At 39.8% G+C, this 17,388-nt stretch overlaps 2 protein-coding genes across 2 annotated transcripts in view; both read left to right on the top strand.

Annotated features, from left to right (window-relative positions):
• Positions 1-95: 95 nt before the first annotated feature.
• ttk (ttk protein kinase) lies at positions 96-10,044 on the top strand. Its single transcript, XM_033639928.2, has 25 exons — positions 96-177; positions 819-906; positions 1,000-1,222; positions 1,638-1,744; positions 1,835-1,978; positions 2,117-2,231; positions 2,318-2,399; positions 2,533-2,657; positions 3,012-3,090; positions 3,243-3,351; positions 3,484-3,706; positions 3,946-4,052; positions 4,319-4,462; positions 4,559-4,731; positions 5,151-5,296; positions 5,440-5,566; positions 6,011-6,103; positions 6,194-6,351; positions 6,596-6,747; positions 6,883-7,007; positions 7,380-7,454; positions 7,556-7,732; positions 9,355-9,451; positions 9,568-9,653; positions 9,733-10,044. Exons 2-25 carry the CDS (start codon positions 819-821, stop codon positions 9,799-9,801), a joined length of 3,024 nt encoding a protein of 1,007 aa, XP_033495819.2. The 5' UTR covers positions 96-177; the 3' UTR covers positions 9,802-10,044.
• Positions 10,045-11,790: 1,746 nt separating this feature from the next.
• Positions 11,791-17,388, top strand: part of bckdhb (branched chain keto acid dehydrogenase E1 subunit beta) — a 71,530-nt gene continuing 65,932 nt past the window's right edge. Inside the window, exons 1-2 of the mRNA XM_033639803.2 lie at positions 11,791-12,022; positions 13,434-13,511. Coding sequence (XP_033495694.1) covers positions 11,827-12,022; positions 13,434-13,511 — 274 coding nt within the window. The 5' untranslated portion in view covers positions 11,791-11,826. The remainder of the gene's footprint in view (positions 12,023-13,433; positions 13,512-17,388) is intronic.

Raw genomic sequence — 17,388 nt, forward strand, 5'->3', positions numbered from 1 at the left:
GTGGCGGTAGAGACATTATAATTAACAGCTGCAACCTGCCCTAAACGAAATGAAGAAGAAGAACTATCCAATCAGCACACGCCTGGGACGGAAGTGGCATATTTGAAAACTGGCAGTTGAGGGCGAGCCTTTTTCGTGCTCCATAAGTGAAACGGGATTAAAGACATCGTAAACACGGTGAGAGCCTGTTGAAATGTAATATATTTTTTTATGTTAAGGAAAATGCCATTATACACGTTTACCTTCCTCTGACTTTGCGTGACCCATATCGGAACCGAGCCGTCCACCTAGTTAGCGTTAACAACTGCGTTAACAACATGTTAGCTAGCTAGCTAACTGAGCTAATTCAGATTGTAAACACGAAAGACTTTTTGTGATGGAAGAACGGTGTCCAATAATCTGTCTGGAATTTGACGTTAGGCAGCAATTATACGTAACGTTAACTTAACGTTACCAGGAATTTTAATAAAGTTATTAACGTTAGACGTTAATAGGGGAATACGCGACCCACAAAGCAGTATGTCATTGTGCTAACTTAACGTAACGTTACAGTTTTTTGTAGTTTTCTTGGCGTTACTCGGTTCACCACATCCTTGCTGGTATATTAAATGTCACTCATAACATTGCCGATTTGGCGCAGTGTCTTGTAAGGATTATTAAAAGCTCTGAAGTCAGTCATGCGTATCACTCATGCACATTGTAATACCATGTAAGAAATCACAAAATTGTCATTATTTTAAAGGGGTTTTGGTGTTCTTGCTGTATATCCACGTTAAAGTGATCATGCATAATGTTATGTATCCACTCTTCAATTTCAGATGGAGGAAGAGGAGCACACAGACAGAAAGCAGCAGCTTGCTATGCTTTATAAAAAGCTCACTAAAATTAAAGAGTACCTCAATGAAGGTAATGGAGTTCTCTCATTGTAACATCCATATACATCAGCATCCATATGTCCATACTTCATGAAGTCTTCATGACACCTTGCTCTTGTTACAGATGACACGGACAATATTAACCAGGTTATCGGCTCAAACTCACCGGAGTCATGCCTCTCATATTTGACGGACCTGGAGAAGAAAGGGGATGCTCACCTGGATCGTAACCACCTCACCAGACTACTTGACTTTTACACCAGAGTATTCTCCAATATGCCACTGGGAAAACACTGTCAGAATGAGAGCTATGCCAGGATGTTGGTCAGATTTGCAGAGCTGAAAGCGTGAGTAACCAAGGTTATTACTTGTATCATTGTATCAAATCTTCCAGACATTACTGGAAGATTTAAGAGCATTGAACTCTTTTTTTTATTTGAATGTATAATAATAATAATAATAATATTCTACCTGTTCTGCCTCAACTTTCCATCGTGTTTTAGTATTTTTTACTGTTCAATAAATGTTTCTTATTTTAAACTTGAGACCTGTAATATTTGTTATCATTGTGTCATTTTTTTTTTTTTATGTAAATTGAGGGAGCAAAAGCAGTATTGGCCCCAAATATCGGCTCAAGAAAATCGGCAGTCCATAATCGGTCATCGGCTAAGGGTGATGGAAAAAAACTCGGTATCGGCATCGGCCCTAAAAAATCCATATCAGTCTATCCCTAGTGTGTTTTTCTTGTTTTCCTTTCATTAGAATTCAAGATGTCAATGAGGCAGAAGCCAACTTCAACTTGGCAAGATCTCACAGCCAGAACTTTGCATTTGTTCACATTGCACATGCACAGTTTGAACATTCTCAAGGTAGGTTTGTCTGTGGCTCTTATAAATACAACTAATTCTCATGGCATGTTATGTGCAGTATTTTAATGTCTGCTGTATTTGTCTTACTAGGCAACACAAAGAGAGGCATTTACATATTGCAGAATGCTATGGAACTGGGTGCCAAACCAAAGGAACAGCTGGAGGCTGCTTGGCAAAGGATGCAAACAGGGAAAACACAACTCTTCTGTTCACAGGATAAGGAAAATGTACCACGTGAGTATTAATTCATTTATTATTCCATTTATTATTATGGTTAGATTATTTGTCTGCTATACAGCAATTTGGAAAGCTGTAACACTGCCAACTTATCATTGTCTGATTTTCACATTTTGCTGTGTTTCTCTTTGCCAGTGTTGTCAAACAGTAACATGCAAAGTTCTATCAAGAAAGGCTCAGAATTCCAAAAAGTATGCCGAACATCAGACGGGACAGGCGACTTGCAGCTCTCCAGCATTTTTCCTTCAGGGTAAGAATAAAACAACTTTCAACATTTAATAAGGCCTCTGTTTGATTTAGGGAATATGACATCTTATGTTGATCTCTGCCCTGCAGCACAGAGCCATTGAGTGGATCATCCGATGACCAGTTACCAGGCTGGAGATCTGGATCTCATCGTAAGAGACCAGTTGGCATGGTGAGCGTTTCGTTTCATCCCTTATTTGTTTGTTTGTTTGATTGTGTTTTCAAACATTGCATGAATTTAATTACCAGAATAGTCTGAAGTTTTGAAGTTGTGTTCTTTCTTCTTGTGACCTTTTGTATTCCAGCCAGGGAGAGTTCCCGTTGTACCTTTCTCTATCCCAGAAAAGGATGATGATGATGATGATGATGACCACAGTAATGGAAAGCCCTCAAAGAGAAATGATTCATCAATTCACACCAGTTTGTCCAGGTAATTCTTTATTCTTACGTTTGTTTCTAAATGTGTTAAATTTGATTATATCTTCGGGAGTAATGCATAAAAACAGTATTGTTGCCAAAGTAAATAGGATATGATCATAATGATCTTAAAATTACTCATATTTAGGAAACAGTAATGGAGAACACACAAATGGTTTGCTTCATTTTATGAGTTAAAACAAACAATCTGCCACATATTTTATTTAACATGCACTAACACCAGCGTAATAAATGTGTGAGAAATAGAAGATTGTGATTTGTGACATCCTAGTTCACTCTGCAAGCAAAGTCTTGTATATTTCAATCATAAGTGTTGTATGTTTTGTTGAAACTTCATTTGTTTCAGGCAAACATCTGGTTCAAATGTGAACCCGGCATTCGGGCTGTCGTCCTCAAAGAAAAATGCTGTCGATGGAGATCTTCAAGTGAGTATAAACAAGCTACAGTAGTTTGGGTCTAGCAATGTCAGAGTCACCATGGTGTGGTTTTTGTTATCAGGGCTCTGTTAAGTGCAGATGCTCACCTAAAGTTAAAGAAAGAGGTGTGATCACTTTCTCTTACATCACTATATTCTCAGCCACCAGCTGCCAGTCCAGAGCATTACCCATGGGAGGACCAGGCAGCTGTGGACTCCACCACCACACTCCTTCATTCACATGACACAAGGGACACCTCCAGAATGGAAGGTACTATATTGCCTCGACAGTATGCTATCCCTGGAGGGTCTTGCAGTTTGTTGAGTAGGCAATAAAACTTTGTGAACAATGTGTATTTGGTGTTTTGGCTGTTCTGATGACATTTAGTTTTTCCCCTGGCAGATGTAACGTACAACTTCGAACAGATCATCAATACAAATTCCCCCGAATCGTGTTGGACATATCTGATGAGCCTGGAGAAAAGAGGCAACCCTCACACAGACATCAACCTCCTGAATAAACTCAAGTACTGTTATTCGAAAATCTTCTCCAGGCTGCCAATAAGACAGTTCAGCAAAAACGCTAGCTGTGCCAGAATACTTGTCCGATATGCAGAACTCAAGGGGTGAGTGTGGATGAAAATACTTAATCTGCATTACAGTTATGAGACTTTGTGGTGTGTGTATTTACATGAGATTATGACCATTTCCACTGCAGTATCAACGTGTAATCATATGCTGGGGAAAAAAAAGCACAATAGAGCATTTATCCAATAAACTCAAATGTTCAGTGTTTTCCTGGAAGCTCAGCCCTTAATTTTAATTACATAAATTTCAAATTTCTTTTTGTCTTTCTCTTATAAAGGATCGACGATCCAGATGAAGCCCAAGACCACTTTATAGTTGCAAGATCCAACTGTAAAGGCTTTGCCTTTGTCCACATAGCACATGCCCAGTTTGAGGTTTCTCAAGGTAGAATGGCTTTGTTTTCATTTTAGTTCCCAGATATCTTGTCTATGGGATAGACGGACACAGACCCAATGCATGCAGTAACACAGTTATAATTGCAAATTTCATTGAATACATACAGGTTTGCTTTCGGCATCATTTAAATTAGTAGCTTTAAAACGAATAGTTAGTTGTTTGTACAGATGTGCTCTCTCACAGCTGATAAGAATTCACTGACTAAACATAGTGAAATATCTGTTTGTCTTCCTCCCCTTTTTTGTCCTTTTAAGGTAATTTGATCAAAGCAACTTCAATCCTGCACAAAGCCCAGGCACTAAATGCCAGGCCAGCCGAGCTTTTGGAGATGGCCATGCGTAACCTGAAAGCTGGGGTGAAACAGCTTGTGCCCCCCAGAGAGGAGGAACATCCCGCAGGTAGAGATTCATCAAGTCGCACTGATGAGGATACAGCACTGACTTGGACTTGGTTTATAATTTAAATGGTTGTAAATTCTACTGTTTTTCTTGTAGATTTGCAAACAGGTGTTCCAGTCAGTGTGTCTACTTTTGGGGGAAACCAGGAAGTTCAGCTTCCTGCTCGGGTCCCCGTGAACCGGTCAGTGGAGCAGCCTAAACCTGTTAGCAAGGAGCCTGTATCAGAGTGGAAGATTCCAACTCTCATACACCGGCAGGTTTCTCCAGAGGTCTGATGACATTCTTTCTTTACTACTTACATTCCTAATCTCTTATTTGTCACCATGTTGACAAAGAGTAATTTCTATAGATACGACAATAGGATAAAGGCGCCGTATATAACTCTGTAAAAAATAAAGTTGATTCTTAAGTCTCATCCCAGGTCTTCAGATAGTGACACTTTGGGTTGGTAGTCAGATGGAATCACCAAGCATGGATTTCTGATGACTTGGGAATATGACTCAACAACTATTTTTTCTCCTAGAGTTACATACAGCAATTTGTAGTGTATTGCCCTCATTCTGACATAGTATTGATTCTTTTTGTTTATGACCACTTCAAAACATTTATTAATCTAACCAAATTTAGTTTTACCCTGAAAACCTTACCTTGTTGCTTATCAAATATTTCCGAATTATTTTCTTCACAGGATAAACGCACAACACCTCCTGAGCCCAGACCTGTTCCTCGTGTGTTCGAGTCACTCCCCACTCCATCCGTCCATCTTCCATCAAAACTGAATCCACAAACAGTCTGTCAGACGCCAAATGGCTACAGAAACCCCAGTGCCAACAGGTATCGTCTTGACTTAGGTGTCTGCTGGTCTGCAGTGTAATCACTAGCACTTAATTTGCTTTAAAGAACTTCTCGTTTCCTCATATGCCTCTTGTATTTTCATAAAATTTACCCAGTCACACCTCCTTCGTTCTCTCCTTCAGCTTTATTACTCCTGTTGCAAGGAGGGCCCCTGAGGTGTCTTCCTCTGCAGTGGCAGCACACAGAGCTGGACCTGTTCACCAGCCATCTACACCACTAAACCAGCCACCATGTTTCCAAACTCCACAGGTACAGCAGGTTCATGCTCTACATGTGCTGTTATCTTCTATGCAAAGTCCATTTTTTAGACTTGGACAACATATTACATGCATCCAAGTTTTTCCATGAAAACAAACACATGTTATAACTGATAAGGCTACAACAGTGTCAAGAACAGTCAGTACGTGACATTTAGTCAGTTGTAAAGCTTTTTTTGTGTGTGTGTGTGTGTGTGTGAGATGTTACTGATAATGAAAGTGTCAACCACCAAATAAAGTAATTCGGTTTCATGATAAGAAGATGTCTGTCTCTTCTGCGTCCTACAGCATGAATGAATACAATAATTAAGCAGAGATGAAAAGCACTATACATCTGGACATATAAAGAGAGCAGTTTAACCTGTCTTGCAGTATGAAATGCAGGAATTACCTACACAAGAGAAACATTTAACCTGTTGTTTGCATCTCCTTATAGGCGTCCCTCACTACATTTTCAAATGAATCCATAACCATTAAGGGCAAACAGTTCTTCATACTGAAGATGATTGGTCGTGGTGGATCCAGCAAGGTAAAACACTAACAGAATCCATATAACATTGCAGCTCCTGTTGTTGTTTGCAACTGTAATCAAAGGCTTGTTATTTTCTGTATGTTTCAGGTCTATCAGGTCCTTGATCACAGAAAGCAGCTGTTTGCTGTGAAGTATGTCGACCTTGAGGAGGCTGACGCTCAGACAATAGAGAGCTACAAAAATGAGATTGAACATCTGAACCACTTGCAGCAGTACAGCGATCAAATCATCAAGCTCTATGACTAGTGAGTACATGGCCATGTCCAAAAACAGTGTATTAAGGAACTCTATATGAACCCTGGAACAGTTTTGTCCTTGTTAAGATGAAAATGTTGCCATCTGTCTTTTTGGAAAGTTGAGGTGTTGCTGCAGTTCAGTCATACTTGTATCCAAAAAAGAAATAAAGTCTTTCATACAACAGCTTTTGAGGTCTGCTTACAATTATGATTTCTGTTACAAATGCCGTGACGGTTGTATCTGTGTTCCCAGTGAAATAACCAACAGCTACATCTACATGCTGATGGAGTGTGGAAACTTGGATCTGAACACTTGGTTGCGAAACCGCAAAACTGTGAATCCACTGGAGAGGAAGTTCTACTGGAAGAACATGCTGGAGGCCGTCCATACCATCCACAAACACGGTTCGCTTTCTCTATGACTCTCACTACTGTTCCCTCATCCGTTCTCAGTGTTGTTTACTTAACAGCACTCTAAATTGATCTTCATTTATAACCATGCTAAATGTACTGTGTATGTCCTCCGTGTCTTCTGTGCAGGCATCATCCACAGTGACTTGAAGCCAGCAAATTTTGTCATAGTGAATGCTTCCCTAAAGTTGATTGACTTCGGCATCGCAAACAGAATCCAACCAGATGTAACGAGCATTATGAAAGACTCACAGGTAAGATTGATGTCATACACTGAATTAACCTGTGTGTCTCTTACATGTAGCGCTGGTCATTGGGTTGTAAGTACTTAGCTGAAAAACAAATGACATTCAAATGCAAATCTGTAGAGATGCGCTGATGGCCTGCTTATCTACACTAGTGGCAATGCTCAGTTTAAATGATTAATAATGAAATATGTAGGCACATAGTGTAGTAGTGGCATTCATGGAAACAGAACTTAATGTATGTGCAACAGCCACAGTATTGTTTTAAGTACATACAATTCTGTGAAGAGAATAGAGATTTTAATATAAATATATTTAAGCTGTATTAGATCTACACTCAGGTGGAAAGGGCTCTAATACATGGTTGTTTGTCAAACACAGGTTGGAACCTTGAACTATATGCCCCCTGAAGCCATCAAAGACACTTCATCCCGCTCAGGAAAAGCACGCTCAAAGGTATTCTTTCCAAATCAATTAAATGCAATAAGCGATCATTTGTAATTGCAACACAGTGGTGACAACATTTTCTGATTTTTTTTCTTTTTTCCTCCCCAAAGATCAGCCCCAAAGGTGATGTGTGGTCCCTCGGATGTATCCTGTACTGCATGACTTATGGGAAAACTCCATTCCAAAGCATCACCAATCAGATTGCCAAGCTGCACGCCATAATCGATCCTTCACACATGATTGAGTTCCCTGACATCTCGGAGAAGGATCTGCTGGATGTATTGAAGGTGAAAGACCACAACTAAACTTTATTAGTTTGATGTGAAAACAAAAATTAATGTCACAAGTCTCGGTATTTAGAGTTTGAAAGGTCATTTGAAATGAAAAGGTAAACCAGTTAATTCTGACCATTACTAGTCTGTCATGGATGTAAATGTTTGTATAAAAGCTTGCAGATCAGTTGCCCTTTAAAACACATTTTTGGCTTGCACTTTTGTATCCATAAAATGTATGAGGACTGTATACTATACAGTAAGTTCGTTGGTTGATTTGTTTGTTTCAATTTCCTGCTTTATATTAAAAAAAAAAAAAACGCCAGTCAAAGTGAAATAAATCTTTTCAGTCTGAGACACAAAATAATGATATGAATAAGTTCATTATTTTGGGGGAGGTGCAGGTCAATTATTTGTTTTTATGAAATTAATATCAAGTAATTAACTTTACATCAGAATAAAAGAGTTTTTTTTTTTTTTTTTTTTTTTTTTTGGTTGACATACAACCCAGATTGCAAAAAAGTTACGACAATTAACTTCTTTACTTTTAAAATGTTTTTTCAGCATTCAAAAATTTTCCCAGTCTTTTGTTTTACCTGATCAGACTAAACCTTAACTATCTTGTCTTTGTTCTTTATTCAATTACATATATATATATGTCTAAATATAATTGAAAATCATTGCATTCTGTTTATGTTATACACAGTGTCCAAACGTTTTTAGGAATTTGAGTTGTATGTCAAAAAGAATCCCAATTACATCCTCTGTGTTTGAGTGTTGTAAAACTTAAATAAATAAATAAATAACTAGGTTGGGAAAAATTGTATAGAGACTTGATGCAGTACATGCAGTCTAGTGTTGTCACGATACCAAAATCTTTGTTTCGGTACCGATACCAATATCAATTTCGATACTTTTCGGTACTATTCCTAAGGAAAAGTCCTTTTTGGTACAAACCTTTAGAACAATAAATAGTAGAGGTGTAACGGTACCAAAAAATCATGGTTCGGTAAGTACCTCGATACAGACGTCACGGTTTGGTTGCTCAAATGTTTCACCAAGTTTGTGTTGTCTCGTGTTGTCTCCCTTTGCGAGGCAGACTTTCTCTTGTCTTTTTTCACATGCACCAGCTGTAAATGTTGATACAGGTGTTGTCATATACACCACTTGTGAATATGTGCTCCAATAGGAACAGGGAAGGCGTTTGTGTGCATAAATGAATTCAATAGATTAATGAATTGAATCAATTTAAAAAGTACTGGTATTTTCTAAATGCAGTATAGTACCGTTTGGAATACTCTAGTACCGCGGTACTATTTTAGTACCGGTATACCGTGCAACACTAATGCAGTCAAATAATTACCATAATAAAACAATAAACAGGAGGGAGGTTGAAACAGACAGTCACTGTTAACAGATTAGGAAATGTACTTGGCAACAATTTTTATTACTGTTAACATTAAATAAGGGTTCAGCACACACTGATACCATATTCTGGTCTACAGACTGCTGCATGGTACACTAATATTGATGCATATTTAGCTTAAAGTTCGTAGACTTAACAGAGGCTAACTTAAAAGTGTTGTGGAGGAGATTTAAAATACATACCAAGCAGTTTTTATTGTCTGTCTTTCCAGAGTTGTTTGGTACGAAACCCCAAAGAGCGAATCTCCATTGCAGAGCTGCTGGAGCACCCATACCTGCAGCTGAAGCCACAGGCATCACCTGAACCAGGTATACACATACACACACACACACACACACACACACACTTCTCACACTGTGTACTTGGAGGCCAACTTTGCCCTTCATTATGTGACAATGACCTGTACTCCATTCACGTGTTTCAGAACGTCCGAGTAACAGTGATCTCCAGAAGATCCTGACAGACCTCGCAGCCCTCCAGTCTCCAAACAGCATCATCAGAGCAGCTAATGTGAGACTTAGTTTGTGGACATTTAGACTTTGTCTCCATCCATGAGTTAAATAATAACTCTCCTTTCTGCTTTTTACAGAATCTGGCCAAGATGTGCAACAGCGGCAGGAAGTTGGATGTTGCAGAGTGCGCAAAGTCGTCAACCTAACTGTCCTGAGAAATGTGATGTCTATAGTTCTTAGTTTTTTTTTTGTTTTTTGTTTTTCTTAAGACCCCTCCTTAACCACTTAAATACAATAACATTTTCTGTAACATGTAGAACTAACAAATCTATGTTTGTATGTTTGTGGCTTTAAAACAAAATCATTATATTACTTCATATTTGCTATTGTCCTCTTGATGATAAGTGTAAGCATATACAGCATAGTCAAATAAACATACTATATTCTCAGGAGTTGTTGGTTTATTTGTGTCAGCTGATAACAAGGACATGCAACTGGCAACATGTGCTATTTTAACACTTTTTAAACTGGATGAAAATGCCAAAAAACACACTAAAGATAAACATCATAGGGATATTTTTTCTACTTATTTTCAGTTGCCAATAAGTAAATGCATGTATGACCTTTATTTTTTTCCAATCCTCTGAAAGAGAAATACTTTTGGGATTAATAAAATACATTAATCACTGAAGACAATTAGCCTCCAGTGAAAATAATACAAAAAAAACCCTTAATTGCATCCCGGTCTGCGTCTTTGCAGTTAACAATGCTGCTTATGCTTGAACATAGTAGCTTTATGAAATGTGAGTTCAGTAATTTCAATGGTGATTTTAAAGAACCGACAAATGATGCAAGTATTTCCTTCTTAATGAGACAGTTTTTCTTTTGAATTAAGGAAACAAGTTGTGGATCATTTTGGCTATTTTCACATTATTTTCCTGTTACGGAATTTAGGTAGAGAACAGCACCATCTTGTTGCTGTTTTGAGTTACTAAATCCCATCTTTCAATAAAAATGACAAGCTTAACCTCTTAAGCAGGCCGAAACGTTTTTATTCCGGTAAAATATGATAAATATAACGTGTTTAAAATGTGTTGCAACACTTATGCAACTTCAGCTTGACATGGTCATAATGTCAGTCTGAAGAGGACTCTCGAGAGTATCAGCAAACCTCTTCAGGAAAAGTTTATATGTAAGATAATTATGAAATTGTCAATATTTTACAATGCCCTTTTAGATGACTTTCCCTGAGAAGTAGCCCTAATGCACAGCACTGACTGATGGCTGGAGAGGAGCTAGTTCACCTCCTGGGCACAGCCGAGGTGCCCTTGAGCAAGGCACCGAACCCCCAGCGCCTGTCCAAGGCAGCTCCTCCCTCCTAAATAATGTGTAATAAGGTCGTTTTTTTTCTGTGAGAAATTATTGCAAAATTCGAGTCTTTCTACTTTTTTTTGGCTACTCCAAGCACCCGTACCGTAACAGTGCATATAGACGCGCATCAAAACCCAATCGGTGGCTAACTTGCCTGGGTTTCTGGTCACATCACAGGGCTTAAGCACTTATATATATGTGGCGTTAACGTGCACTGTCGAGCTGATGCAGACAACGTAAACCCAAGACTTTGCAGAGACTGCTTCTTGTCAATGATTTGAATATGGCACAGGAGTACAGCGTGTAGCATGACCACTTTAGGCCGCATCCAAAATCTCTACCACGCACACCGCCCTCCCTTTGGACCAATCACAACCTCTATGTGCTCCTGAGGTTGGCATGGAGGAGCAGAAACAAGAGGTCTCACTCTGCCACTGTTCCTGGCAACTACAGAAAGCCGGCGTCCCCTTCCCTAAGTAAACTCGCCTCGGTTTCGCTTTCTCGACTATCTCTCTACAGCTTTTCCCATAATATTCTAAGCTAAACGAATATCTGTTGTAATAACTCTTAAATCTGTGATACAAAGACATGTTACCAAGTGTAATGTTCGTAAGCCTGTGGGCTAGTATTATTAAATTCTACCATGACAATGATTTAACTTCACCCGGTGCTAAAATGAATTTATTCTGATAGCAAACCCCAGTATAAACTGTCACGTTAAAAAAAGACTGATAAATGGAGCGGGATTTCGGCTAGATAACCATCCAGTTTCCTCCACTGAGAGATGATGTTCCGTCATTAATAGACGATCTTCACACGTTGATTCATTTTGCCCTTCCTGCTCAGGCATAACAACAGTCATGGCGGCCGCTGCACGGTTCTTCGTCCGAGGTGCACACTCGAAACTTTCCATCTCCGGTGTTGGCACTGGGGCTCACAGCTCGTTTGGGGCCATTCTGCTCAAATTGTCTCCGAGCTCTAACTCCCGTACAAAGACACAACGAAGACATGCCTCGCACTTTACCTTCCAGCCTGACCCCGTCCCGACACAATATGGTGAGTGGCTCGCGCGCCGGCTAACGTTAGCAACACCAACAGGACAGATATGCATATCTGTAGCTCTGGAAGTTTCAACAGTTCAGCTGTTAAAAAGTAAAGTCACTTAACAGCACTGTGGACAGTGTCTAGTTGGGATATATGGGTTGTATTTGCGATATCTATTCAGTTGTCAAAACTGGATAGTCATTTAACCACGGTGCACCTTTAACGCTTTGCACCTGACTGTTTAAAGGTCTCCAGTAGACATTCTTCAGATGTATATCTTAATTACACTGTGCTTGTAATAACTATAACTTGTGTCTAATGTGGTTTTTGTTTAACTAAAAAGTTTAGTCAGTTGAATTTCCTTAAACCTATATCTACCCCTTCTCCTTCATCATTGAGAAAACAGATTTATGAATATGCAAAATACTGTTTATCTAAAAAAGAGAAACTATCAAACATAATAAGTTTCCTACTTCACTGATAAACAAGTGTGGTGTGGACAATTTAAACTTCCAATGCACATTCAGTGAGGAAAGATTTAAGCTGGATATTGGACCATGATTGGTTTCAAAACTAGTTGTGATGTCATTAAAATCTTGTTGTTTAACTGGGTGTTAAACTGAGATTTAAGGTGAGAACAGAGAAATCTTCCCCCTTTAGCAGATGAGTGTGAAAACCTCCCTCGACAGCTAAACTCTCCACACACATCATTCTGCACAGTGAAGATACTGTAAAAGTAAAGTGACAACACACATTTTTGACAAGAGGGGCACTTTAAAAGTAAGCTATCTCGTTTGTAACCATGTTACCCACTGCCGTTTGTATGGAGTAACTTTGGTCAACTATAGGTAGTACAGAACTCAACTTTAACATGTTAATGCTGCCATTGTTAATAAGATGGACTACAAAACATTTTCAATTTCAGTAACTGAACAGGTTATTAGGCTATAAGGGAAATGGCCAAATAGGTTTATCAACAATGTTGGCATATTATCCATTTGAAAGCACTGCATGGTGTATCTGGTTATTGTAGCATGACAGCACCAAATAACTTTTGATATGACTGTATCACACAAGAGAGTGGTGATTATATGATCTGTCATACTCTGAGATAGTCCCCCAACGCACATGAGCTCATCACTACAGTGAATACAACCAGGATGTTGGCACTCAAAAATGCACTTTAACTGGTTCCAGGAAAACAACCCAGTCCTGCGAAACCACAAGAATCATGTGTACATTTTCTTCAACAAAGAAGTGTGTATCTTATTGATTGAAGGCTGTGAATCTGTGCCAAGGTTCCTTTTAATGTGGATTTCCTTTCCTGCAATAACTGGTGTGATCACTTATCAAATGTGTTCAGCGAATGCACAGTAATGAATTGTTGCTTATGACAAGTCCTTTTTAAAATGTTTTTCTTTAGGTCCTACCCAGAAGATGAACTTGTTCCAGTCGGTTACAAGTGCCTTGGACAACACTCTTGCCAGTGATCCAACAGCAGGTAGGATGCTAAGACAGGAAAGGAAACTTTATAGCTGTTATTAGATGGAAATGTGTGAAAATCTGCCATTTTACCTGAGTTATCTTTAAGTTTATGAAAGAAAGCACTGCCTTTTAAAGGGCCAGTGTGTAATATTTGGCATGGTTTATTGTCAAATCTGAATCTGATTATTCTACCCATTAATATGTTTATGTAAGTGTATAATCGCTATAAAATAAAATTCGTTTGGTTTTCGTAGCCTTATAATTATGCTTTTATATATATATATATATATATATATATATATATATATATATATATATACAGTACAGGCCAAAAGTTTGGACACACCTTCTCATTCAATGCGTTTTCTTTATTTTCATGACTATTTACATTGTAGATTCTCACTGAAGGCATCAAAACTATGAATGAACACATGTGGAGTTATGTACTTAACAAAAAAAGGTGAAATAACTGAAAACATGTTTTATATTCTAGTTTCTTCAAAATAGCCACCCTTTGCTCTGATTACTGCTTTGCACACTCTTGGCATTCTCTCCATGAGCTTCAAGAGGTAGTCACCTGCAATGGTTTTCCAACAGTCTTGAATGAGTTCCCAGAGGTGTTTAGCACTTGTTGGCCCCTTTGCCTTCACTCTGCGGTCCAGCTCACCCCAAACCATCTCGACTGGGTTCAGGTCCGGTGACTGTGGAGGCCAGGTCATCTGCCGCAGCACTCCATCACTCTCCTTCTTGGTCAAATAGCCCTTACACAGCCTGGAGGTGTGTTTGGGGTCATTGTCCTGTTGAAAAATAAATGATCGTCCAACTAAACGCAAACCGGATGGGATGGCATGTCGCTGCAGGATGCTGTGGTAGCCATGCTGGTTCAGTGTGCCTTCAATTTTGAATAAATCCCCAACAGTGTCACCAGCAAAACACCCCCACACCATCACACCTCCTCCTCCATGCTTCACAGTGGGAACCAGGCATGTGGAATCCATCCGTTCACCTTTTCTGCGTCTCACAAAGACACGGCGGTTGGAACCAAAGATCTCAAATTTGGACTCATCAGACCAAAGCACAGATTTCCACTGGTCTAATGTCCATTCCTTGTGTTTCTTGGCCCAAACAAATCTCTTCTGCTTGTTGCCTCTCCTTAGCAGTGGTTTCCTAGCAGCTATTTGACCATGAAGGCCTGATTCGCGCAGTCTCCTCTTAACAGTTGTTCTAGAGATGGGTCTGCTGCTAGAACTCTGTGTGGCATTCATCTGGTCTCTGATCTGAGCTGCTGTTAACTTGCGATTTCTGAGGCTGGTGACTCGGATGAACTTATCCTCAGAAGCAGAGGTGACTCTTGGTCTTCCTTTCCTGGGTCGGTCCTCATGTGAGCCAGTTTCGTTGTAGCGCTTGATGGTTTTTGCGACTCCACTTGGGGACACATTTAAAGTTTTTGCAATTTTCCGGACTGACTGACCTTCATTTCTTAAAGTAATGATGGCCACTTGTTTTTCTTTAGTTAGCTGATTGGTTCTTGCCATAATATGAATTTTAACAGTTGTCCAATAGGGCTGTCGGGTGTGTATTAACCTGACTTCTGCACAACACAACTGATGGTCCCAACCCCATTGATAAAGCAAGAAATTCCACTAATTAACCCTGATAAGGCACACCTGTGAAGTGGAAACCATTTCAGGTGACTACCTCTTGAAGCTCATGGAGAGAATGCCAAGAGTGTGCAAAGCAGTAATCAGAGCAAAGGGTGGCTATTTTGAAGAAACTAGAATATAAAACATGTTTTCAGTTATTTCACCTTTTTTTGTTAAGTACATAACTCCACATGTGTTCATTCATAGTTTTGATGCCTTCAGTGAGAATCTACAATGTAAATAGTCATGAAAATAAAGAAAACGCATTGAATGAGAAGGTGTGTCCAAACTTTTGGCCTGTACTGTGTATATATATATAGCAAGGGCCTTGCTTTAGAGAGGTCGCCATCTTGCGCCGCCATGTATGTACGGCAGACCGAGCGGACAATCCAGCCAGTCAGAGAACGCATTTCATTTGTATAAATAAGCCAACGAAGACAGCAGAAGGAAGGAAGAAGGAGGAGGAAACAGCAGAGAGTGTTAGTAGTTCGTCGATACAGAGTAGTGAAAGTTTTTTTTAGTTATAAAGTTTGCGAATGGACCACACTTACCACGCAACAGGAGAGAATGAACCCGAACCGTCATCTGCAAGGAAAAGAAGACGCAACTTCACTCCTTGTGATGCACTCTCTGCGGCGCTTTTCCTCCTGATGATATATCTCCCCAACGATGGTAGCACCGAATCCTATTCTGTGCAGCAAAATGGGAGCGGAGGATTCAGCCTCTCTTCTCGCCCGCTCAGTATCCAAGTTCCTCATCTGTATGCTCCGGCTCAAACAGGTATGGCTCTGGGTCTGTGTCCGCTACAAGAAACTCTTCAAAATCGCGTTCAAAGTCGTCCATTGCAGCTACTATATTCCGGAGATATCGCTAGGCTAAATAAACAGCTGAGCTCTGTTTACAGGCTACGCTGTCAGTCAGTGTGCGGGCTGGAGATTGGTGGAGCAGAGAGGGAGGGGGTACCCGCTAGGTATCGTAAACGAGAATGTGTGTATGGAGTGTGTGTGTGTTACGCTAGAAGAGTCAGAGTTTGGGACGGAGTCTTTTACCCCCTGGAGTGTTACTGGAGTTTTTGGAGTGCTCAAATAAACTGGCCTTTTTCCCGAACGCTCCTCTGGTCTCCTGCTCGTGAGGGATTCATTACAATATCGTAACACGGTTTAGATTTCTAAATAAACATTCACCTCGTCGTTAGATAGACCTACTCCTAAAAACTCATGTCTGCACAAGGCTTTTTGTCCCTACGAGGCCACTGTCATTTACCTGACGGGAGGGGTGAGTGAGTGAGCCCTGCAATCTAGAATTTGACCACTGATGTCCCTGTTTTCAACGGTTTTCAACCCATTTTACACACTGGCCCTTTAAATCATTTTCATAGCCTTGTGAGACTAAATGGGAGTCATGCAAAATGTTGGACTACAATAGGATGCTTTACACTTGAAGTATTTACAGGTCAGATAAATCTAACAAAATATGCACCTTGTAAAGATTTGATTGTCTCATTAAAAGATTCAGTGTCACCGCTGGATGACTGTGTGTCCAGGAACATCATGATGTAGAAATGGAAATCTTGTGTAAGTTACACATGCTCTTCTTTGGCAGTGTGTTACTGCATTTTAACAGATTTTTAGGACCTCTAAAAGAAGATGAACTTATGGTACAATTAGTGCAGTAGAATTAAGTGTAGGCAGTTGTGGTAAAGTGCTTTTTTAGCAAGTGTTCAAGTCTTGTGTTGCATCCTTAAGCCCAGTTCAGACCAAAAGTGTATCATCTCTATGCAACAACTCTCTGTACTTCGGTTTTGATTTCCCGCTTTTCAGGCTTATTTTGTAGCTGAATATGATGTATAGCTTCTTAAGATATGAATGAGGACGGTGATAGTGAGACACTGGCCACAGTTGCATTTGTAGTAGTGATAAAACGGTGAAAACCATAAACAAAACAAGCATCAGATGGACTGTATTCATAATAAATACTCCACAATGATATTAATAACCACCAACAATTAATCATTTCATGAGAATGAGTGTGTGTGAGGGGGCATAAGCACATACAGCAAGCAGCAGCGACTCGCTGTCCAACACCTGCACACACTAAGGATAGAAACAGGGGGCTCGGCGGGGATGGAGCACCTCCCGCTGCAAGCAAACACGCTGTCTGCAGTCATTTTGACTTGACCAGCGGACTTAACTATGAGCCGATTGGCTGTTAAAACAGGTGAAGTGCTTTATGTTCTAAAACCAGCCGCCA

The sequence above is a fragment of the Epinephelus lanceolatus genome, chromosome 10 (genome assembly GCF_041903045.1).
Source record: "Epinephelus lanceolatus isolate andai-2023 chromosome 10, ASM4190304v1, whole genome shotgun sequence".
NCBI lineage: Eukaryota > Metazoa > Chordata > Actinopteri > Perciformes > Serranidae > Epinephelus > Epinephelus lanceolatus.

Excerpts from the sequence above, each read along its gene's own strand:
- ttk (XM_033639928.2), top strand. The coding sequence starts at position 819 with ATGGAGGAAGAGGAGCACACAGACAGAAAGCAGCAGCTTGCTATGCTT. Across the intron at positions 4,463-4,558 it reads AGAGGAGGAACATCCCGCAG|ATTTGCAAACAGGTGTTCCA; the intron begins GTAGAGATTCAT and ends TTTTTCTTGTAG. Across the intron at positions 6,104-6,193 it reads GTCGTGGTGGATCCAGCAAG|GTCTATCAGGTCCTTGATCA; the intron begins GTAAAACACTAA and ends TGTATGTTTCAG.